The 20,213-nt window shown below is 39.7% G+C and overlaps 1 protein-coding gene across 3 annotated transcripts in view; it reads right to left on the reverse strand.

Annotated features, from left to right (window-relative positions):
- Positions 1–20,213, reverse strand: part of TPD52 (tumor protein D52) — a 113,393-nt gene that overhangs the window by 64,613 nt on the left and 28,567 nt on the right. The window contains exons 2-5 of one of the 3 annotated variants that reach the window (XM_047842612.1): positions 11,130–11,184; positions 10,274–10,319; positions 9,818–9,940; positions 6,541–6,661 (exon numbers count right to left, since the gene is read on the reverse strand). The exons of 1 other annotated variant lie outside the window; for it this stretch is intronic. In XM_047842612.1, coding sequence (XP_047698568.1) covers positions 6,541–6,606 — 66 coding nt within the window. In that variant the 5' untranslated portion in view covers positions 6,607–6,661; positions 9,818–9,940; positions 10,274–10,319; positions 11,130–11,184. Of the gene's footprint in view, positions 1–6,540; positions 6,662–9,817; positions 9,941–10,273; positions 10,373–11,129; positions 11,185–20,213 lie in introns of all 3 variants that reach the window. One more of the 3 variants, XM_047842611.1, reaches the window with a different exon arrangement.

The raw sequence follows: 20,213 nt of genomic DNA on the forward strand, positions 1-20,213 counted from the left end.
TACATTTAAAAAAGTTTTCTGGGGAACAAGTCAAGAAATATCAGTAATTAACAATGGGAAGGGAGACTATGATGAATGAAAGAAAGAAGAATTTCAATTTTCATTTTATCCCTTGCTGTTCACTTAAAATTTGTTTTCCACCGTATAAAAGGAAATGTAAACTTTTTTAAATTAAAAGAATATGAGTTTTGTCTGGTATTAAAACCACACAGTATGGGCATAAGAATAAAGAAACAGATCAATGAAATAAACTCAAGTCCAAAAACTTTGTACACAAAGGAATTTAATATAAGATAATAGCTAATATCAGCAGAAAAAAGATACACTATTCCTTAACTCAGGCCAGAAATTCCAGATAAAATAAAAACATTACCACACACACACACACACACACACACACACGAAAATATGCCCAATAAAAATCTCAGAAAAACTATAGGGGGTAGCACTCTGCCCTGTAACTATAGACTACTTTCACAATAGATGGCTTCTCTAGGACACAAAATCCAAAAGTTACTAAAAGACTGATAAATCTGGTTACATATAAACTTAAACTCTGTTATAATAAAAGATAACATTAGTTAAATGAAAAGGCATATTTGTCTTTTAGCAACAAAACATTTACAACAGATGGAAGTTTACATACTTTGCACATACATATAATAAGAATTCAACAGATGGTATCTTAACATAATAAAACTGAAATTAAATTCGTATTTTTCAACAAAACAATGGATGGAATGAATTACAGATTTATTGTGAAAGTTATTAATGTGATTTAAATACAATATATGTATGTAAGTGAAGTGTAGCCTTAATCTTAAAAATGGTTTGGGGGTCTCCGAGTGGCTCAGTCAGTTAAGCGTCCGATTTCGGCTCAGGTCATAATGTCGCGGTTTGTGAGTTCGAGCCCCGTCTCGGGCTCTGTGCTGACAGCTTGGAGCCTGGAGCCTGCTTCAGATTCTGTCTCCCTGGGTCTCTGCCCCTCCCTCATTTGCACTCTGTCTCTCTCTTTCTCTCAAAAATAAGCAAACGTTAAAAATATTTTTTAATGGTTTGTATTTTTATCAACACTGTCATCTGACCCTCTTCTGTGAGCAATATAAAACAATGTTTGTTATAATCATTTCAGCTAAAAAAAAAAAAATTCTAAGACAAGTATTTTTAAGTAAGCAGGTTTTCTTCCATTATCATATGCCTTACAATCAGAGATATATTCATGTGGTGTTTAAAACAAAAAAAAAATCTGCACTAAAATAAACATTCAAGTTTATGTTGGTTTTCTCCTCCTCTACCCACAAATATTTATGAATATATCCAGCTAGGTACCAATTTCCCACTAAGAACAAATAATCTATCTAAAACTAAGTGTTCTTTAAGGTGAACAGAGCAAAACCACCACCTTTCACACCCCCAGAAAAGGCAAGACACGGCAGAAGCTTCAAGTGTACATGAAGTGACACTTTCTCCTCTCCCTGCAGGATGAGATCACATTATTCAATTCAATTCAAAGATTACAGTCACACAGAGTGGAGGTTTTGACTGAATGCTTTTATAATGAGCTCTCAGAAAGTCTTAGGCTTACTCTTACTTAATGTAGTCATTAATCCTCATGAACACCTTATTGTAAAAACTAACAAATACACTGGATAAAAGTAATCAAGTCCAAAGAGACCAGCCACACTAATCCCCTGAAACTTCAGGAGTCACAAGGAAAAATGTAATGTAATTTAATAACCCCACCTCCCCCCGAACTCTGTACATTTGTTACAAGGAGTTCCTACTGGGATTACATTCGCAGTATAAACGCCTGACTTTCAAGCCCAGACCTAACCATGCTGCCTTAAAGACACTAAACGTGCATTAGTTGATCACTTGTTGTCTCCTTTCACACAGCCAGGGTGGTTTACAGACAAGGCTTCAGTCTGACTTTATCTTTTTCTTTATTCATTTGGGAGATTTTCACTGGTTTCCAGCTGAGTTCCTAGAGCTATGGGTAATAATAGCTCTAGATGGTGAACTGAATAAAAACACGGTGAAAGGTTTTCTTTTCAATTAGTATTAATTATATAACTAATAATAAAGGAGTTAGGTTTATCATTAGTATTATTATGCTTATTTCTACTTTACATATTCCCCTCATACTTTCAACACATTATCCCATGTAAGCCTTCAAAAAAAAAAAAAATCCCTAGCCAATGATGTTTTATCATCATTACCGTTTTATAGATGAGAAAGCTGAAAATCAAATAAATTACTTAGCTAAAATCCCACAAGAATTCTTTCAGGCAAACTAGAATCAGGTCTGGCACTATGACTAGGACTGTCTCCATTGCAAATCACTGCATCTCAAAACGAAACAGGGGCACCTGGATGGTTCAGTCAGTCGGTTAAGCATGGGACTTCAGCTCAGGTCATGATGTCGTGACTCACAAGTTCAAGCCCAGGTTAAGGCCCTGTGCTGACAGCTCAGAGCCTGGGGCCTGCTTCAGATTCTGTGTCTCCCTCTCTCTCTCTCGGCCCCTCCTGTGCTCATGCTCTGTCTCTCTCTGTCTCTCAAAAATAAATAAACATTAAAAAAAAAAAGAAAGAAAACAAGATTAAGTTGAGTTAGAGTGCACAGAGGAAATAAGGCATTGAATCCGAAGCAGTGTCTGGCCTAAATGAACGGCGATAAACAAGAACATGACAGTTCTAAGGACAATAAGTGAATTAGCTAGATGAGCAAGAAAGGTATGGGGAACGGGACTTTTGCCAAAAGCCAGTGAAGAGCAGGCCAGGAGCAAAGGGCAGGATCAAAAGGAAAGCAAGCACAGCAAGCGGTCAGGGGCACCATCAAGGCCTTCTGGGCAGGAGGGCACCAGCTGAGACTCCAGAAACATAAGGGCAGCGGAGATGAGGGGAAAGGAGATAGGGCTGGTGATGTACAGGCAGAGAAGTGACAGTTCAGATTTGCATCTTAGATGAGTCCCTTTGGTGACTATGCAATTGGAGCGGGCCAAGCCCAGAGGCGGGGAGCCCCATCAGAAGACCCCGCAGCATCTACATGAGGATGAGGTCCTGAGCCAGGAAGCACCCTGGTGGTCTGTGAGAGAGAAAAAGAGAAATGCTGAGAAATATTTAAGACATAAAATTTGCAACCCTTATCAGATGACTGTATGCAGAGGGAGAAAAAGATAGAAGGATGACTCTCAGATTTCTAACATAGAAAACTGGGTGGATGGGGGAGCCGAGACAATATGGAAGGTTAAACAGCCTTGAAGAAAAACAAACTCCATTTTGGTCAGGTTGATGGGATATCCAAGTAGGTATGTTGCATGGGAAGTCAGAAACAGGACTCTGATACTTATCAGAATAACCAAGAAAATAGGTTGATAAATCATTAACACAGAAAGGTAACTGACATGATCTCATGGTCTGTGAGTTCGAGCCCCGCATCGGGCTCTGTGCTGACAGCTCAGAGCCTGGAGCCTGCTTTGGATTCTGTGTCTCCCTCTCTCTCTGCGCCCCACCCCCCACCCCCCGTGCTCATGCTCTGTCTCTCTGTCAAAAATAAACAAACATTAAAAAAATTTTAAAAAACAAATAAATAAATTCCAGTTAGTGAACATACAATGTAGTATTAGTTTCAGGCATACAATATAGTGATTCGACACTTCCATATGTCACATCACAAATGCACTCCTTTTTAAAAACAATTTTTTTAATGTTTATTCATTTTTGAGAAAAAGAGAGCATGAGCAGGGGAGGGGCAGAGAGAGAGGGAGACACAGATCTGAAGCAGGTTCCAGGCTCTAAGGTATCAGCACAGAGCCTGACACAGGGCTCGAACTCACGAACCATAGGATCATGACCTGAGCCAAAATCAGACACTTAACTGACTGAGCCACCCAGGCGCCCCAACAAGTGCACTCCTTAATCCCCATCGCCTATTTAACACACCCCCCCCCCCCATCCACCTCTGCTCTGGTAACCATCAGTTTGAGCTCTGTAGTTAAAAGCCTGTTTCTCGATTTGCCTCTCTCTCTTTTCCCTTTGCTCATTTATTTTGTGGCAACAGGTATCTTTAAGAGACAGAGAACCTAGAGTGTTTAAGCATGGTTAAAGAAGTATGAGGGGGAACACAGGGAAAGTTCAAAACCTGGAAAGAATAGGAAACAGAGTTTCACAACAAGGAATGGGCAACGGTGCCGGATGCAACAGAAATACCCAGTAAAACAGGGAAGAGAAATCAGCAGTAAGCAGGTGGTGCCTAGTGATGTCAGCAGGCACCTCAGCGGAGTGGTGAAAGAAGAAAGCCTCATTACATGGGCTGAACATGACCAGAAGGTGAGGAGGTGAGGACTAGGAGAGCTACCCCTCTTTGGAGAATCGGGGAGATGCGGAAGCAATGTATTAGACAATACTAGGGAGGGATCTGTGGGCAAAGGAGGGGTACAGGCATGTTTTATAGGCTAAGGCAATGCTTCTCAACCCGGGCCACACATGAGTCATTTTTAAAAAGCTTGCCTGGTGGCGTGCCTGAGTCAGTTGAGCATCCGACTCTTGATTTCGGCTCAGGTCATGATCCCAGGGTTGTGGGATCAAGCCCCAACTGGGGCTCCACACTGAGTGTGGAGCCTGAGTAAGATTCTCTCTCCCCCTGCCCCTCTTTCCTGTCACATGCTCACTTTAATAAAAAAAATTAATAAAAAATGAAATAATAAAAGCTCCCCTGGTGATTCTAATGGGCAACTGTGTTAAGAACCACTGGACTCAGAGATAACAGTTTATGAAGAATGGGAGAACAAAGACTCAAGAAAGAGGGAGTCTGAAGTAGAACAAGAATCTGGAAGAGTACAGAGCCCCAAGGAAAGATGAAGATACAAATCCAGTGCAGTTGGGAGACAGGATATTGGTGTTTCTTTTTCTAAGTGGTGATTAATAAGCAGCCAGAAGTTTTAAGAAATTTTGGGTTTTAACAAAATTACTGCATTTCATCTACTCTCAGATGCTACTATGGTAGCTACCCTGATTTTAGAATCAATAAAATACCGTATTTTTGTAAGTGTTCGTTTCCATTGCATCATTCCAATACCATGAGTATCACATCCAATTTTAGTTTCAGGTCCTAAGGACTGCTGAATGATTGAAATTTAAATATGAAATATGACAATCAGCAACCTAAGTACAAAACTTTTAAAGATAAGCTGTGGGGCGCCTGGGTGGCTCAGTCGGTTAAGCATCTGACTTCGGCTCAGGTCATGATCTCACAGCTTGTGAGTTCGAGCCCCAGATCAGGCTCTGTGCTACAGCTCAGAGCCTGGAGCCTGCGTCGGATTCTGTGCCTCTGTCTCTCTCTGCCCCTCCCCCACTTGCTCGCGCTCTCTCTCTCTCTCTCTCTCTCTCTCTCTCTCTCTCTCTCTCTCAAAAATAAATATTGAAAAAAAAAGATGTTAAACATCACCAGTCTCTCCCGCAAAGTTCCACATAAAACCACTGCTGGCCTAGGCTCTACCAGTTTCATTATCAAATCCTATCCCAGAACCACTACCTCTAGTCACATGAGTATGTCAGAAGGAAAGGAACACTCCAGGCTGGCTTTCATAAACAGTCACACCAAGTGGCACATTCACTCGGGGAAATAGGGAGTACCGTGAAGGCCACACTAAGTAAACAGAGCCAGCATCAATATGGCAACACAATCATGGACAAGCTCAGTTCTGCACAGTTCTCATAAAATCAAATGCCCACACTCCTACTTACAGAGTCTAAAATTCTCCTATGTGTTTGATGTTTGCTTCATTTAACATTCGTGTTTTGTTTCATTGAAGTAATTCTGATGTTGGTTCCATTTTGCACTAATTAATTTCTGAAAACCTAAGTACAAACTAGTATCCAAGCTTGAGACTAAATTTTATACTATTTTGAGATAGGGAAAATGTGCTATCTAAAATGCCACCATCTATTATTATTTCAGGTTTTACTCTTTTCTTCTAAAGGGAACGGGGTTTTTTCTTTGTTTTTATTTTTGAAACCTTTGAGTTTTGGGGGGGGGTTCTTGTTTTTTTGCAAACATGCTCAGTTTACCCTAAATGGATTTTAAATAGTCATTATTCCTCTCAGGCTGAAACAATAAAATAATGCTTCTGCTTTTGAAGATAAAGGTTTATAATTTTGCTTCTAAATTCTTTAGAACATTTTCTTTTCAGACAGCACATTAAAAGAAATCTTAAATAAAAGAAATTCACAATTAGAAACGATTATCAGGAACCCCTGGGGGGCTCAGTTGGTTAAGCATCCAACTCCTGAGCTCGGCACAGCTCAAGAGATCGAGAATTTGATCTATTGGAATGATTCCTGCCGATCTGACAGTGCAGAGCCTGCTTGGGATTCTCTCTCTCCCTCTGTCTGCCTGCCCCCTCAACACTCACATTCTCTCTCTCAAAATAAATAAATAAAACTTAAAAAAAAAATGAAAACATTATCAACTAACCTGATTCAGCAGCTAACTATGAATTTAAAGAGTCTTTTTTCATACAACTTAAAACATTTCAATACCTGCTTGTTCTCAATTCCAACATGCTGGCTTAGATATTTTCGATACATTATATCTCTCCTGCTCATTCACTTCATTTACACATACTTTGATAATCTGACAATCATTTCATAAATGCATGAACTGTGAAATGAAATTGACAAAAAAATTGACAGAATGTCATTTATTCACAAAATCTAATTACTTATAAATTCAGAAGATATGTATGCCAGTATGGATACAGGGCTCTTGGTTCTTTTCTTGAATTCTGGAACTAAAATTCTCTATAATAAAAATGGAACCATGCTAGGCCTGAATACACATTTCATTCAAATCAACTTCAATCTACTACAAATAAATTCATTAAAAGAATGTCATCAAAAGGGAGGGGAGGGTGGGTGATGGGTATTGAGGAGGGCACCTTTTGGGATGAGCACTGGGTGTTGTATGGAAACCAATTTGTCAATAAATTTCATATATAAAAAAAAATAAAAGAATGTCATCAATAATTAAAGATAAGTTACTGGTTCCATCAAGATAGCTAACTGAAGAAGCAAAGAAATGACAGCTGATTCAATAATTATTGCTGGGGACTATGTGCTAGCCCTAAGGAAAAAATCTTTCATAAAGCTTGATCCCCACCTCCATAATTCCTCAAATATTACAGATGGAAGAAATATTTGATTGTGCATTTCTTCCATTTACAAAAGAAATTATGGGTGGATTTTTTTTCTCATTTAAAAAAATTAATCTTGGAGTGGAAAGGACTTTCAAAAATGACAGAAAACTCATTAGCCACAAAAGAAAAGATGGACAAATACTGCTTAATGAAGATTTAAAACTTCTATTTGGAAACAACTACCATAAACAAAACCAAAAGTCCAATAACAAATTGGACAGGTATTTGGACTATGTGACAGCCAAAGGGCTCATTTTCTTCATATAAAAAAAGCCACTTAAACCACCAAGAAAAAGAAAAATTCTAAGAGGAACATGTGATCATATTAGGATGTCAGACAACAGGCACTCTAATTTGCTACTGAAGATTTAAACCTAGTTAAACTTTTTGCTGGCATTTGATGGTATCTATAAAAATGTTAAATACATAGACCTTATAATGCAACAATTCTTCATCTAGGAGTTTATCCTGCCACTAGAGTTACACCATATGCAAGGGTATTCCTTTATAGCACTGTTGATAATAATAAAAGGAGGGAGGAAAGTTGTGTCTGCTATGATACTGCTATACAACGGAACAGTCTAAATCCAGTTTTAAAGTGAGATTGCTATAAATATTAATATGAAAACATGTTAACGTTGTTAAAATAGAAAAAGCAAAGTTCTATGGCAGATACTTCTATTTATTTACCAAATCATATTTCTTCTTCCTCCAGGGCACATAGCTAGACTACATTTCCCAGCCTTCTCTGCAGTAATGCGGGGCATGTGACTAAGGCTGGCCAATAGAATGTGTGCAAAAGTAATGCCTGACACTTTCAGGCCTGGCCCAGGAAAACCTGCCTTGTGATCTCTGATGCCCTTTCACATCCCCACCACTGTGAGTAAAGAGACCAAATGAAAGGAGCCTGGCTTCCCAAGTTTCCAACTTAATACAAAGCTGCCAAAGAGTACCACCCAACCAAAGACACCACACATTGAACCATTATGAGAGTGAGAATTAAACTTTTATTATGTGAAGCCACTAAAATTGTAAGGTTGTTACAGGAGTTATGTTGTAACTTGTAACCTGACAAATACAGGTCCCATTTGTGACTTCTAAATAAATAAATACACACACACACGCACACGCACACGCACATGCACACACACATATACACACACTGATACACCATATAAAAACATAAAGATGAATATTAAACCATAAACAGCTGTTCTCTCTGAGAAATGGGCCTAAAGATCAGGGAAGTAAATAAGGATGCTTTTGCTTTTCACTTTCTACTTCTTTGTGTTGTTTGACTTTTGTTTCTGTTATTTTACATTCATTAAATAAGAGTTTGTGAAAATCAGAGAGCTGTTAAAAATGTCAAAGTTTATCTGAAACAAATTGCCAGCTTATATTTATATTTAATTGCCACAGTACTATAGACTGCCTTATATCACTGTATCAAACAAAGAAACAATTATCTCATTTATAATGCTCTACATTTCAGCCTTTATTATTTCCTCTGAAATTTGTTCATTTTGTACGTATTAGCTTAAGATTTATAAACTGAATTTTTTTACGTTTAGCTTTTATTCTGACTTTTGTCTTTAATATCCTAATATTTACCTTTATGCACAGCAGAAAGACATATCATGCCTCAAAATGCTAAATTCCATTTTCAATAAATACTTGTGAACTAAAAGTGCATTCCATTTCTTCTACCTTAAATGAATAAATAGTAACTTATTGAATGTTTTACATTTTCTCTCAAAATTTGCAATAATTTTTAAGACATTCACTTTTTCACCCTTTCATGTTTTCTAAATTTCTCCAGATCATTTTTCCATCTGGATTTTTTGGGAGGAAGGGAGGACAAAATACTACCGGAATGACTTCATCCTTTGTAATGTCATATTCCAAGTATAAAAACTATATATTATAGGATCTTTTATAGAACTTTAAGCCTTTGAGGTTTGTTTGAATGCCCTGTTTAACTAGCAAGTAAATTTTGGTTGATATGTTCCCTCACTTATTTTTGATAATTCGCATGTATAAGTAAGATCCCTGCTTGACACTTCCTCATGCTCATCTCCTATTTACCTTAAATATACATGAGTTTATTACTAATGAAAACTTCTTGATCCTACTACTCATACCTGCTTGCCTCAGAACATGAACTTTAAAATTAAAGAGAACAATTTTTAAATAATTGCAATTATTTTAAAAATCAAACCAGACACGAAATATTAAACAAATGTTTCATTAAAGCATATGTTAAAATTTTAATTATATTAAAATTATATTAAAAGTTATATATCCACTAAATTTATATGAAATTCACATACAAGCATTACAAAATCTGTTAAGAAACTGACATGAACAAATTCTGTGCACTATCAACAGAATGCCAACCAAACAGAAATGTCAACATTGGAATTTTTTGGCTAAGATATATCTAAGCGCTCATAGCTTTTCTTTGCTCTTGTATTCTATGTTCATGTTTTTGATGGTGTTGCTTTATTTTTCCCTAAGGAACCACAATTTATGTTCTATTGTTTACACTGCTGATTTCACCTTGGGTGGGAAGTGGCAGCAATTCCCCCATAGCTCTCAAACCCCAATTTCTAAATGTTTACCTTTGATAAGAGGATGGTGGGCTCACACATATTCTGAAGAGGGAAAATGATTCAGCTTTAAAGGCAAATAGCTGAGGAGCTCACACCTGACTGGCTCAAATCTGGGTGAGGAGACAAGAGCATCTGCTAAGAGGAAGAAGAGGCAGGACTGAATATGGGGCTGTACAAGTTTGGCAAAGACACCATGAGAAAAGAACTGACACAAAGAAAAGCACAGAAAGTCTGTATTACAGGCTCATGAAACCACTTTTAAAAATTTCTAACTCACTTTGCAATGCTTAGTTGCAAACAAAAGCCAAATTATGTCGTTGCATTACAAAGGCTTTCATTTACTCCTTACTGTGGCACAGAAGACCCTCAGCCCCCTAGTTCCCTCTGGCTTCTGCGTATCAATCCCATCACTTTTCACATGCGAATTATCTTGGTTGATGAGCAGTTTTCCAAAGAGTTACTAACCTTCAGGACATTGTACATGCTGTTCCTTCCAGAGCATTCTTCTTTCCTACAGCAAGGATTTTTAGTTACCCTGTTGGCTTGAGGTGGACAATATGAAGTCTAGAAATCACAAGCAAGAGACTAGAAAAAATTCGCAAATTTACAGCTTGAAGTAATATTCTGTGCTATGAGTTAAACATTAAAATGCAAAGCAACCATATGGACTATTCAGAGATGCCTAATTGAGGCTAGCTGAATCTCGCCTGCCTCAACATAGAGTTTGGATCTTAATCCAATCCACTGGGAATATTTTCTTCCCAACAAGAGTCTTCAATTCACTACCACATCAATTAAAGGATAGGAAACAAATATCTGATTCTGTGGTTCTGTTAACCAAAAAAAGAATCATTTTAACATGTTTAAACTGTTTCACATTCAAAATTTCAACCTAAGAGCTAAAATTATATATATGTGTGTGTGTGTGTGTGTGTGTGTGTGTGTGTGTGTGTGTATGTGTGTGTTTGTGTGTGTATGTGTGTGTGTGTGTGTGTATATATATATATATATATATTTTTTTTTTTTTTTTTTTTTTTTAAAGAAAGAGACCAGGGTGCCTTGCTCAGTCAGTAGAATATGTGATTCTTGATCTCAGAGTCATGAGTTCAAGACTCACACTGGGCCTACAGTCTACCTTGAAAGAAAGAAAGAAAGAAAGAAAGAAAGAAAGAAAGAAAGAAAGAAAGAAAGAAAGAAAGAAAGAAAGAAAGTTTTTAAGAGCTAACTTTCAAAGAAAGAGAGAAAGAAACAGAGAAAGGGGGGGATGAAAGAAAAAATTACTTTTCCCAAAAGTTCCCCCAGAGTTTTCCCAAGTACTTACTGTTCTTTTCCTTCCCCCTCACATACAGAGCATCTTCTGGAAATTGTTAAAGGTGCTGAGAAAAAAAGAGTGGTATTTTCAAGAGTCAGTGACTGAATGGTATTTAAAGCCACAGTCCTGGGAAAGATCACCTACAGAGAAAGTATGAACAGAATGGAGAGGAAGGCCATGAAGAAAGCTTAGTGTTGAAACAATGAGTAGGACTCAGCAGACTCACTGAGATATCCAACCAAATGGCTCTCCTACCAGAAAGGAAACAGTTGACTGACCAGCCCAATGAGTCCATTCTACTTGACTGTTATGTTTCTCTTTGGTATTCCTAAATTATTACTTAGATAGGGGCCCCTGGGTGGCTCAGTCTGTCAAGCATCCTACTCCGGATTTCAGCTCAGGTCATGATCTCACGGTCAGTGAGTTCGAGCATCACATCAGGCTCTGCACTGAGAGGGCGGACCCTGCTTGGGATTCTCTCTCTCTCCCCTTCCCTCTGTTCCTCCCCCGTTTGTGTTCTCGCTCTCTCAAAATAAATAAATAAACTTAAAAAGAATAAAATAAAGTGAAAATAAATTATTATTCTGATAAATCTGCTTTGTTACTCACAGTATGCATATACCACAGCAGAACACCTAGCACAATATACGCCCTCAAATACTAACTTGTACACTAAGAAAGACAGACTCCCTTTTAAGTGCTCATCTGATATTATCTAATATCCAGGTAGAATCCTCTTCTTTTGTCAACAAAAGATTGTCTCCTAAATCCTCCATTCCTACTACTCCTGGGCCAGACTCCAGCTGAATTTTCCAGAGTTAATAGCTGGTACTATCAACAAATAGCTTTTGTAGCAAGAGTCCCTGGGCCACTGTTAAACTGCTCATCTTTTTTTTTTTTTCCAGCCCAATACAACAGTGCTCAGATTTGGCCACGGCCAGTCTTTCCTGAGACCAGGTATCCCTCAGGGAAAACTATGGGAAGATTTAACCCAAAACGACAAGGTACTCCGTGGCCAGTCACAGCCACACATCCTTATGGCCGCTCCATGTGGCAACCACCTATAACCAAATGGTACAAGCACAGAGGTAGATGGGAAAAGCTTCTGTCTGGGAAGAGCTTTTGTTTGAACAGGCAATTCAGCATCCTGGTTAAGAACACAGCCGTAGGGTCAGAAACACCAGGAATGTTAACCCAGCTCTACCACTTACTAGATGTGTTAAATTCTACAACTTAAACTCTCTGAACCTCAAGTTCCTCATGAATAAAAGTGGAATAAAAATCTATCTCATATGGGGGGCGCCTGGGTGGCTCAGTCGGTTGAGCATCCGACTTCAGCTCAGGTCACAATCTCGCGGTCCGTGAGTTCGAGCCCCACGTCGGGCTCTGGGCTGATGGCTCGGAGCCTGGAGCCTGCTTCCGATTCTGTGTCTCCCTCTCTCTCTGCCCCTCCCCCGTTCATGCTGTGTCTCTCTCTGTCTCAAAAATAAATAAACGTTAAAAAAAATTTTTTTTTTTAAAATCTATCTCATATGGTTGTGAGGATCAAATCTTTCTATGTCTGCAAGTCACGAGGTGCATGGTACATGTTCCATAATTGGTTCCTGAAATAATCAATGCTGACCACTACTATTGTGAAGATTCAGGTTTCTAGGGGCAAGTGATCTGAAAACCTACCTCCACACTGACCTACTACGATGGCCAATCCCAGTGCTTCTGGGATTGACAATATACCATGTGGAGGATGGGAGCGGTACCAAGAGGGAAGGGGAGTTAATGAAGACTGAAAGGTTTTATGGATAGGATTTGAAAGTAGATATTCTTTTGCTGTTCTCCGCCACTCCCTACTGATTCAGAGAAACAAACACAGGTTTCCTGCTTCAATAACATAGGGAACAGTGCCGATAAGGAGATACAGTGCCACGTGAGGAAGTCCCCTAGCAATGGAACACACGATGGGCTGGAAGAAAAGAAGGGGCAAAAAAACATAACTTGGCAATTAGTTACCCTGAGTCACTAGTGCCCAGGGGTCCCCTGCCGCTTTTGAGTTACTTCATGGTTTTCAGATTCTAGCAATTCAACTGGCCATATGCCCTTTGATGCTCATGGAAAAAAGAAGATTCATTCATTCATAAAAGAACGTTCAAATCTTAGCTGTAGCACCTATTAGCCACGTGACTTTGGACAGATCACCTGATATCTCTGATCCTTTTTTTCTATATTTGTAAAACTGAGAGGACCACACACTTCCCTTATATAGGTGCTACTAGAAATAAATAAGACATTTAAAAGCACCAGTCCCTGATGCTCAATGTTTGTCTCCTTCACTTTTCTCCCATAAACTATAGGTCCCTCTTCCTGAATCACTCCAGATGTTATCTTAGGGTACGGCACACTCTGGCCAACAAAGACTTTACATCCTTGGTCTGACCCCAGGAGGTTCCGGGGATGGCTGCGAGGAGCACTCTGGCTAGCCACGGGCAATCCATGGATAACTGCCTTGTGGACACCAACTTCCCTCAAATTCAAAATGGAAGCCGAGTTTTACTTCTTCCCTCCAAAACCATATATTCTTTCCTCTATTCATCTGTGTTCCTCCTCACTTCTTATTAATAGTACCACCACTTTCTCCAGTCTCCAGGCTTAAAACTTCCATACTTTTTATTTCTTTGTACCATCTACCGATTCAACAGAATCCTTCCTTCAGTCTCCTTTGGGCTCATTTCTTCCTTGCATCCCTCATACTACACCTAGCCCTAGTCCCTTCACCTCCTCAGCTGTAAATGAATTACCTGTAGAAACTGTCTCAATGTTCCCACCTGGAGTCCAAGAACTTGATGATATCAATGATGTTTATAAAAGGAAATGAACCCATATTGTTGGTACATCTGGGGGAATGCAGCCAATGAGGAGAAGGACAGCTAAAACACAGCAAAGAAGGACAACAGGATGACTTTTCTTTTTTGAGGACTTAAGTTTCTGTTGCCTTGTGTCAGCATAAGAAGAAGATAAAGACACGGGTCTAGAAGCTACGGTTGGAATTTAGATTGGGGAAGTCATCCAAATACAAAAAGTCACAAATAAAAACTCTTTCCCTATACACAGTACTCCATGCAGTTGATGACATGGTAGACACATATGGACCCTCATCCATGGTCACATTTATTTCAGGAATAGTAATAGTGGCTGCTAACTGTATACTTACTATGTGCCAGGCACTGTGTTATGTGACGTACATGTATTCTCTCCCTTGGCCCTTACCACAACCCATTAAAGGCTTCCGCCTCTCTGTCTCTCTTGATCCCACAGAGAGTTGTCAAGAAGACACTCAGATCCATGCCGGGGTTCACATAGCCAGGAACCTAGGCCTCCTTCCAACAAGCATTTGAGTCAGCCATCTTGGAAGTGGATCCTTTGGTCCAATCAGCCTTCAAATGACTGCAGTCCCAATCCTCAACTTGACTGCATCTCACACATCTCATAAGAGACCCAGGTCAGGCCACCCAGATAAGCTGCTCCAAGACTCCTGATTGATTCTTTTTTTTTTTTCCTTCCAAGATTTTATTTAAATTCAAGTTAGTTAATACATAGTGTAGTATTGGTTTCAGGAGTAGAATTCAGTGATTCAGCACTTACATATAACACCCAGTGCTCATCCCAACAAGTGCCCTCCTGAATGCCCATCACTGATTTAGCCCATCCCCCCACTGACCTCCCCTCCAGCAGTCCTCAGTTTGTTCTCTATAATTAAGAGTCTCTTATGGTTTTCCTCCCTCTCTGTTCCACAAGGGACAGAGAGAGAGAGAGAGAGAGAGAGAGAAGCAGGGCTCACCCAAACCAGAGCTTGAGCTCACCCAAAGTGGGGCTCATGCTCATCCAAAGAGGGGTGCTAGCTCACCTGATGTGGGATTCGAACGCACAAACTGTGAGATCGTGACCTGAGCCAACATCATATTCTTAACAACTGAGCGACCCAGGTGCCCCTGACTTATTTTTGACATGATAAACATTTGTTATTTTTAGCCTAAGTTCTGAGGAAACATGTTAGGCAGCATACAGCTGCCCAGTCCAGAAACCAGAGACACAGGAAACTTGAAGGTTCTCAACATGAAGAAGCTGGAGAAGAACTGGGATGCCTGCAGAGTCAATGAATTCCCCTTCTGCAGATGTAGACAAGTGTAGGGAGAAGAACGATCAGAGATATTACAGCAGGGATGTATGTAACTTCAAGTTACTTCCAAACACAAGATCCAACAAATTTAATCATTCTAAAGTTCTCCCCAGTGTAAATATATACGTTGTTCTAAAAATAAAGCCAGAATAGAATAGTTGATAAACTGACTAAAATGTATCCAAAGGCTCCTCATTAGAACTTTGGAAATAACTCAATATTCTGACAGAGAAAAAGTAGTCACACAGGAAGTTTTCCTGAACTTTCTCATTTCCACCTCCCACTCTCCCAGACAGGTGGTTCACCTTCCCAGCCAATATCCAACAAATGTTTATCTCAATGAACTGCTCTCCTTTAGTCTTCTCATCCTACCTGCCCCCAGGAAGAGTTCTAGTACAGCTCAGATGAAGAGAAAGCCTGAATATAACCTATTTGTTCCCCTGACTGAGAACCTAACTCCTAGGGCACTGACTTTTCAACATTTCTAATGTTTACACCACACACACACACACACACACACACACACACACACACACACACTTCACAATTAAAACTGAATTTTCAGGGGCACCTGGGTGGCTCAGTCAAAGCCTCCAACTTTGGCTCAGGTCATGATCTCCCGGTTTGTGAGTTTGAGCGTCACATCCAGCTCTCTGTTCTCAGCACAGAGCCTGCTGCGAATCCTCTGTCCCTCTCTCTCTGCCCCTCCACCACTAGTTCTCTCTTCTCTCTCTCTCTCTCTCTCTCTCTCTCTCTCTCTCTGGATAAATAAACTTTAAAAAAACTGAATTTTCAGAAAACAATGATCACCATTACAGTAAGCACAGCATTTAAAAAAATTTTTTTAACGTTTATTTATTATTGAGAGACAGAGATGAGCAGGGGAGGGGTAGAGAGAGAGGGAGACACAGATTCTGAAGCAGGTTCCAGGCTCTGAGCTGTCAGCACAGAGCCCAACGCGGGGCTCGAACTCACGAACCGTGAGATCATGACCTGAGCCGAAGTCGGATGTTTAACCGACTGAGCCACCCAGGCACCCCGTAAGCACAGCATTTTAGTATTGTTCTGTTCTACTTCGTTTCTTTAAACAGCAGATGGTTAGCATCCACGACCCAATAATGGGTGCCACCATATAGTTTGAAAATATATCCTAAGACATACTCCTGAACACTTGGCAACTCCTGAAATCCTCCTAGTTAGAGGTTAAGTAAAAACAAAAACGAACAAAAATAATAATAAATTCCCCTCAACTTTGCGTAAATACTTAATTCCACTCCCTCACATCCATAAAACACACATTACTGTGTGGGCTTCCACCTAATTGAGGATGACCTTGGGCGGTTTCTATTCACATGTAGATAATCACCCAGGCCCTAAAATTCTTCCAGTCCAACAGCTAGTCACTGGAAAATCTATAAACAACCTTCACTAAAATTCCCTTCTCATCTGTACCAAGTCTGGCTCAAAGGCAAATTTTCAACCTTGTCAAATCTTTCAAAAGGAAGTAAGAAAGCAACAAAATAAAACATCAGCAAAAAAATCCCCATTTGCTTGGATGGAGACCTTCAACACGTTTTTTTATACTTCCACAAAATGGACCACTGGTTGCAGTTAAAAAGAGTAAAATCAATCTACAGAGACGGAAAGTAGATTAGTGGTGGCCCCGGGGGTGGGAATGCAAAGTGTGTCTGCAAAGAGGCTAATGGAAATGTTCTAAAACTGGATTGTGGTGATGGTTTCACAACTCTGTAAGTTTACTAAAAATTCAATCGTACACTTTAAACAAGTGAATTTCAAGGTACATTATATGGCAATTATTTATTGCAAATTATATCGCAATAAAGCTGTTTAAAAAAAAAAAAGATGTATCCATTTGTGTTAGATGAGGGAAAACATCCAGGAAGATACATATTAGGTGCGTGTATGACATGTTCCCATTTGGATTTTTAAATGGTTATGCACATTACCTACATGGACATTTCTTAAAGGACATCCAAGGAGCTTGAGTACAACAAATGTCTCTGGGAAATGAGTCAAGGGGGAAGAGATGTGATTTTAGCTGTGTACCCCTTTGTACTGTCTGAATTCTTTTTGCCTTGAGCATGTATTATTTTTCATAAATACAAAAATAAGTTGGTTAGGAGTCCTCAGAAGCAGGACTCTCACCGTAGTTAATTACACTGCTACTTAACACTGTCTTTTGAGGAAGGGGCTAGCCCACTCCTTCAGAATTTAAATATTTCTCAGAAGACTATAAAAAGGTGACTGTCTTGGACAATACAATACCAAAAGTGACAGAAACCTTAGTCTGAAATCTTACTGCATAAAACCCAACAGGAAGAGAATTTGAATGCCCTCTGAGGAGCAAAATGTGGTTTTTCAAGATTTGGTAGTCAGCTTCTGCAAGTGCTAGAACAAAATAGAGTGGTTTATGCTGTGCGATTATACATCTGACAAGGCATTCAATACATTCTGTACAAAGATAAGACTAGATGCATCTAGAAAACTGATAATATACTCCCCCACAAAATTTATTAAAAATAAAAAGAACACAAGTGAAAAAAACTAAAAATGAGCCCAAAAGGTCTCTGAATACCACACTCCCAAAGTCTGTAACCAGATCTCTGTTAGCTGCCCAGACCCAGGCCTGGATTCTGCCTTCTTGCCTCACCTCATTTCTTGGCTTTTGTTAGTCCGATTACCTGATCGGGCATTCTACCTTGCTACTCAAGGTCACAGACACTCTTGACAATTAAGAATTTGCGGCTCCCTGAATCCCCCTCTCCCCAACTTTCCCAAAATGCAGCCACCCTCTGACCTTAAGCCCACTCTGTCATCACAGGGTTTCCTGATTTAGAAGGCCAAGGTAACCAGAACGTGGACCACAAAATACCAGCATTCCCAACTTCACGCAGAAGACATATCTAGGCCGCACCCAAGATTATTTGTGGCTCTTCCCACCCAGATCCTCACTTGTTTGTGGGGCGTCTTCTTCTTCCCTCCAGAGCCAGGCCTCACAAACTGCCAGCACTGCCAGATCTTGACACAAATCCCCCCAACTACCAACCAACCCCTCCCTGCAGGGCTCACCCCCTGGTTTCACCCCCACCACTGAAGCCCCCATTTCTACTCTCATCTCACTGTGCTACTTGGATGCTTTCAACTACATCGTTCATTCAGTCACCTGTAAGTAAGTGCGGAACAAATGCACGGTATGTCCTGGACCCTGGGGGGTGGGGGTGGGGTGGGGGGAAATGACAGGATTTTCGTAGATAACATTGAGGACAGGGTTTTGCTTTTTTAACTAAGATAGCTTTACTGACACCTAATTCACACACGATAAAAACCACGCTTTTTAACATTTTTCGCATATTCACAATTGTGAAACCGTCATTACAATCTAATTTTAGAACTTCTCATTACCCCTGAAAGAATACCCACTAGCGTCTAGAGTAGTGTTTTTGTGAAAAAAATAAAACAATTTGTCAGAGTTCCAGACTTGTCAACTCTTAGAACATTTAAAATTACAAAGCGCTCATGATGTCCAAAGACTGTACAGTATGTGATCAAGATTAATATAGTTAATAATTACCCACTGTTGGACCTATGCAGTTTAAAGGACAGAGGTAAAGTTTTCCCTTGGGGAAAAAAATTCAGCACAACTATTAAAATAACAAGCAACAGTAAAGAGTGGTTTGTATTTGGATAGCGCCTCATGGCTTTTAAACGTACTCAAATACAGTGGCTTTTTTTTTCTATTCTCCCAAACCTCCAGATAGGCCTACAGAGCACTTACAGGCCGGAGCCTGAAGTTCAGGGGCACATGCCTGACCCACACAGTCACCTAGGCAGGTCCCCCAGCCCAGCTCTTTGACCCTCTGTCTTTTTCCTGGACCCACGCTTTCTCCACTATTCTATCACGGGAGAAGAGCACAAACGGTTCAATGAGCAGGCTGTGTGTTACCATTAAGCAATTCCAATTTCATATCTGCCTAAGAAAAAAAAAAGAAAAAAGAAAGAAGCTATTTATGCTCTCCACACAACAAAACAGCCCTTTGTTATATGCCAAGGCCCTGGAGATTTTGTTAGCACTGGTCCAGCTGTGACATACAGACATTGGTTCAATGGCCTATGTAAATGTCCTTTGTTTAATGTGGAGACCGTGAGCCCTCTCTAAAGCCCAAGTCCTAGGTTCTCCCGAGGCCACCCTCAAAGTCAGTAATAGACCCTGACTGACAAGAAGTGCCTGTGCCTTGCTCAATGGTTGGGAAGATAGGTTAAAGTTAGAAATTTTTAATTAAAACGAGGTAAAAGTCTAATTACTTAACAGTTGTCTCCAGAATAACATCGTTTCTTACTCACGAAGGGCTTATTATAGCCTGAACCATTGGGAACACCGGGCTCCACCTGGTTAACCAGAAAAAACAGCTCGCTTTTTCCAGGAACATTAACTCTTTTTTCAGACATAAGGCAGTATTTACTGGGTTTGCTCATTAGTCACTAAGCCTTTAACGGCCTTAAAGAGATTAATGAATTCAGAAAAGTAATCTATTGTGGGTAACAATGGTGACGTCTTCCCTATGGCTACAGAAAACAACCACAGTGCAGGACACATAACACTGATGCTCAGTCAGATACACACACACACACACACACACACACACACACGCACAAATACAATTCCCCACAGTTACTATATATTTATATGCACTGGTCACATATGGTAACAAATTTTATACGACATAAATAAAATGGTTAGTACACTATAGGAAATTAAACATTTCTACCATCATCAATTCTTGCTCAATAACAGAAAAAAGTTGGAAGGGTCAACACTATCAAACCAACTAGTGAAGTTACTTCAAATTTAACCTTAAAATACAGTATTCATTATAGGTTCTGTCATCCTGGTAGGAAGAATA

The sequence above is a fragment of the Prionailurus viverrinus genome, chromosome F2, assembly GCF_022837055.1.
Source record: "Prionailurus viverrinus isolate Anna chromosome F2, UM_Priviv_1.0, whole genome shotgun sequence".
In the NCBI taxonomy this organism is placed as follows: Eukaryota; Metazoa; Chordata; class Mammalia; order Carnivora; family Felidae; genus Prionailurus; species Prionailurus viverrinus.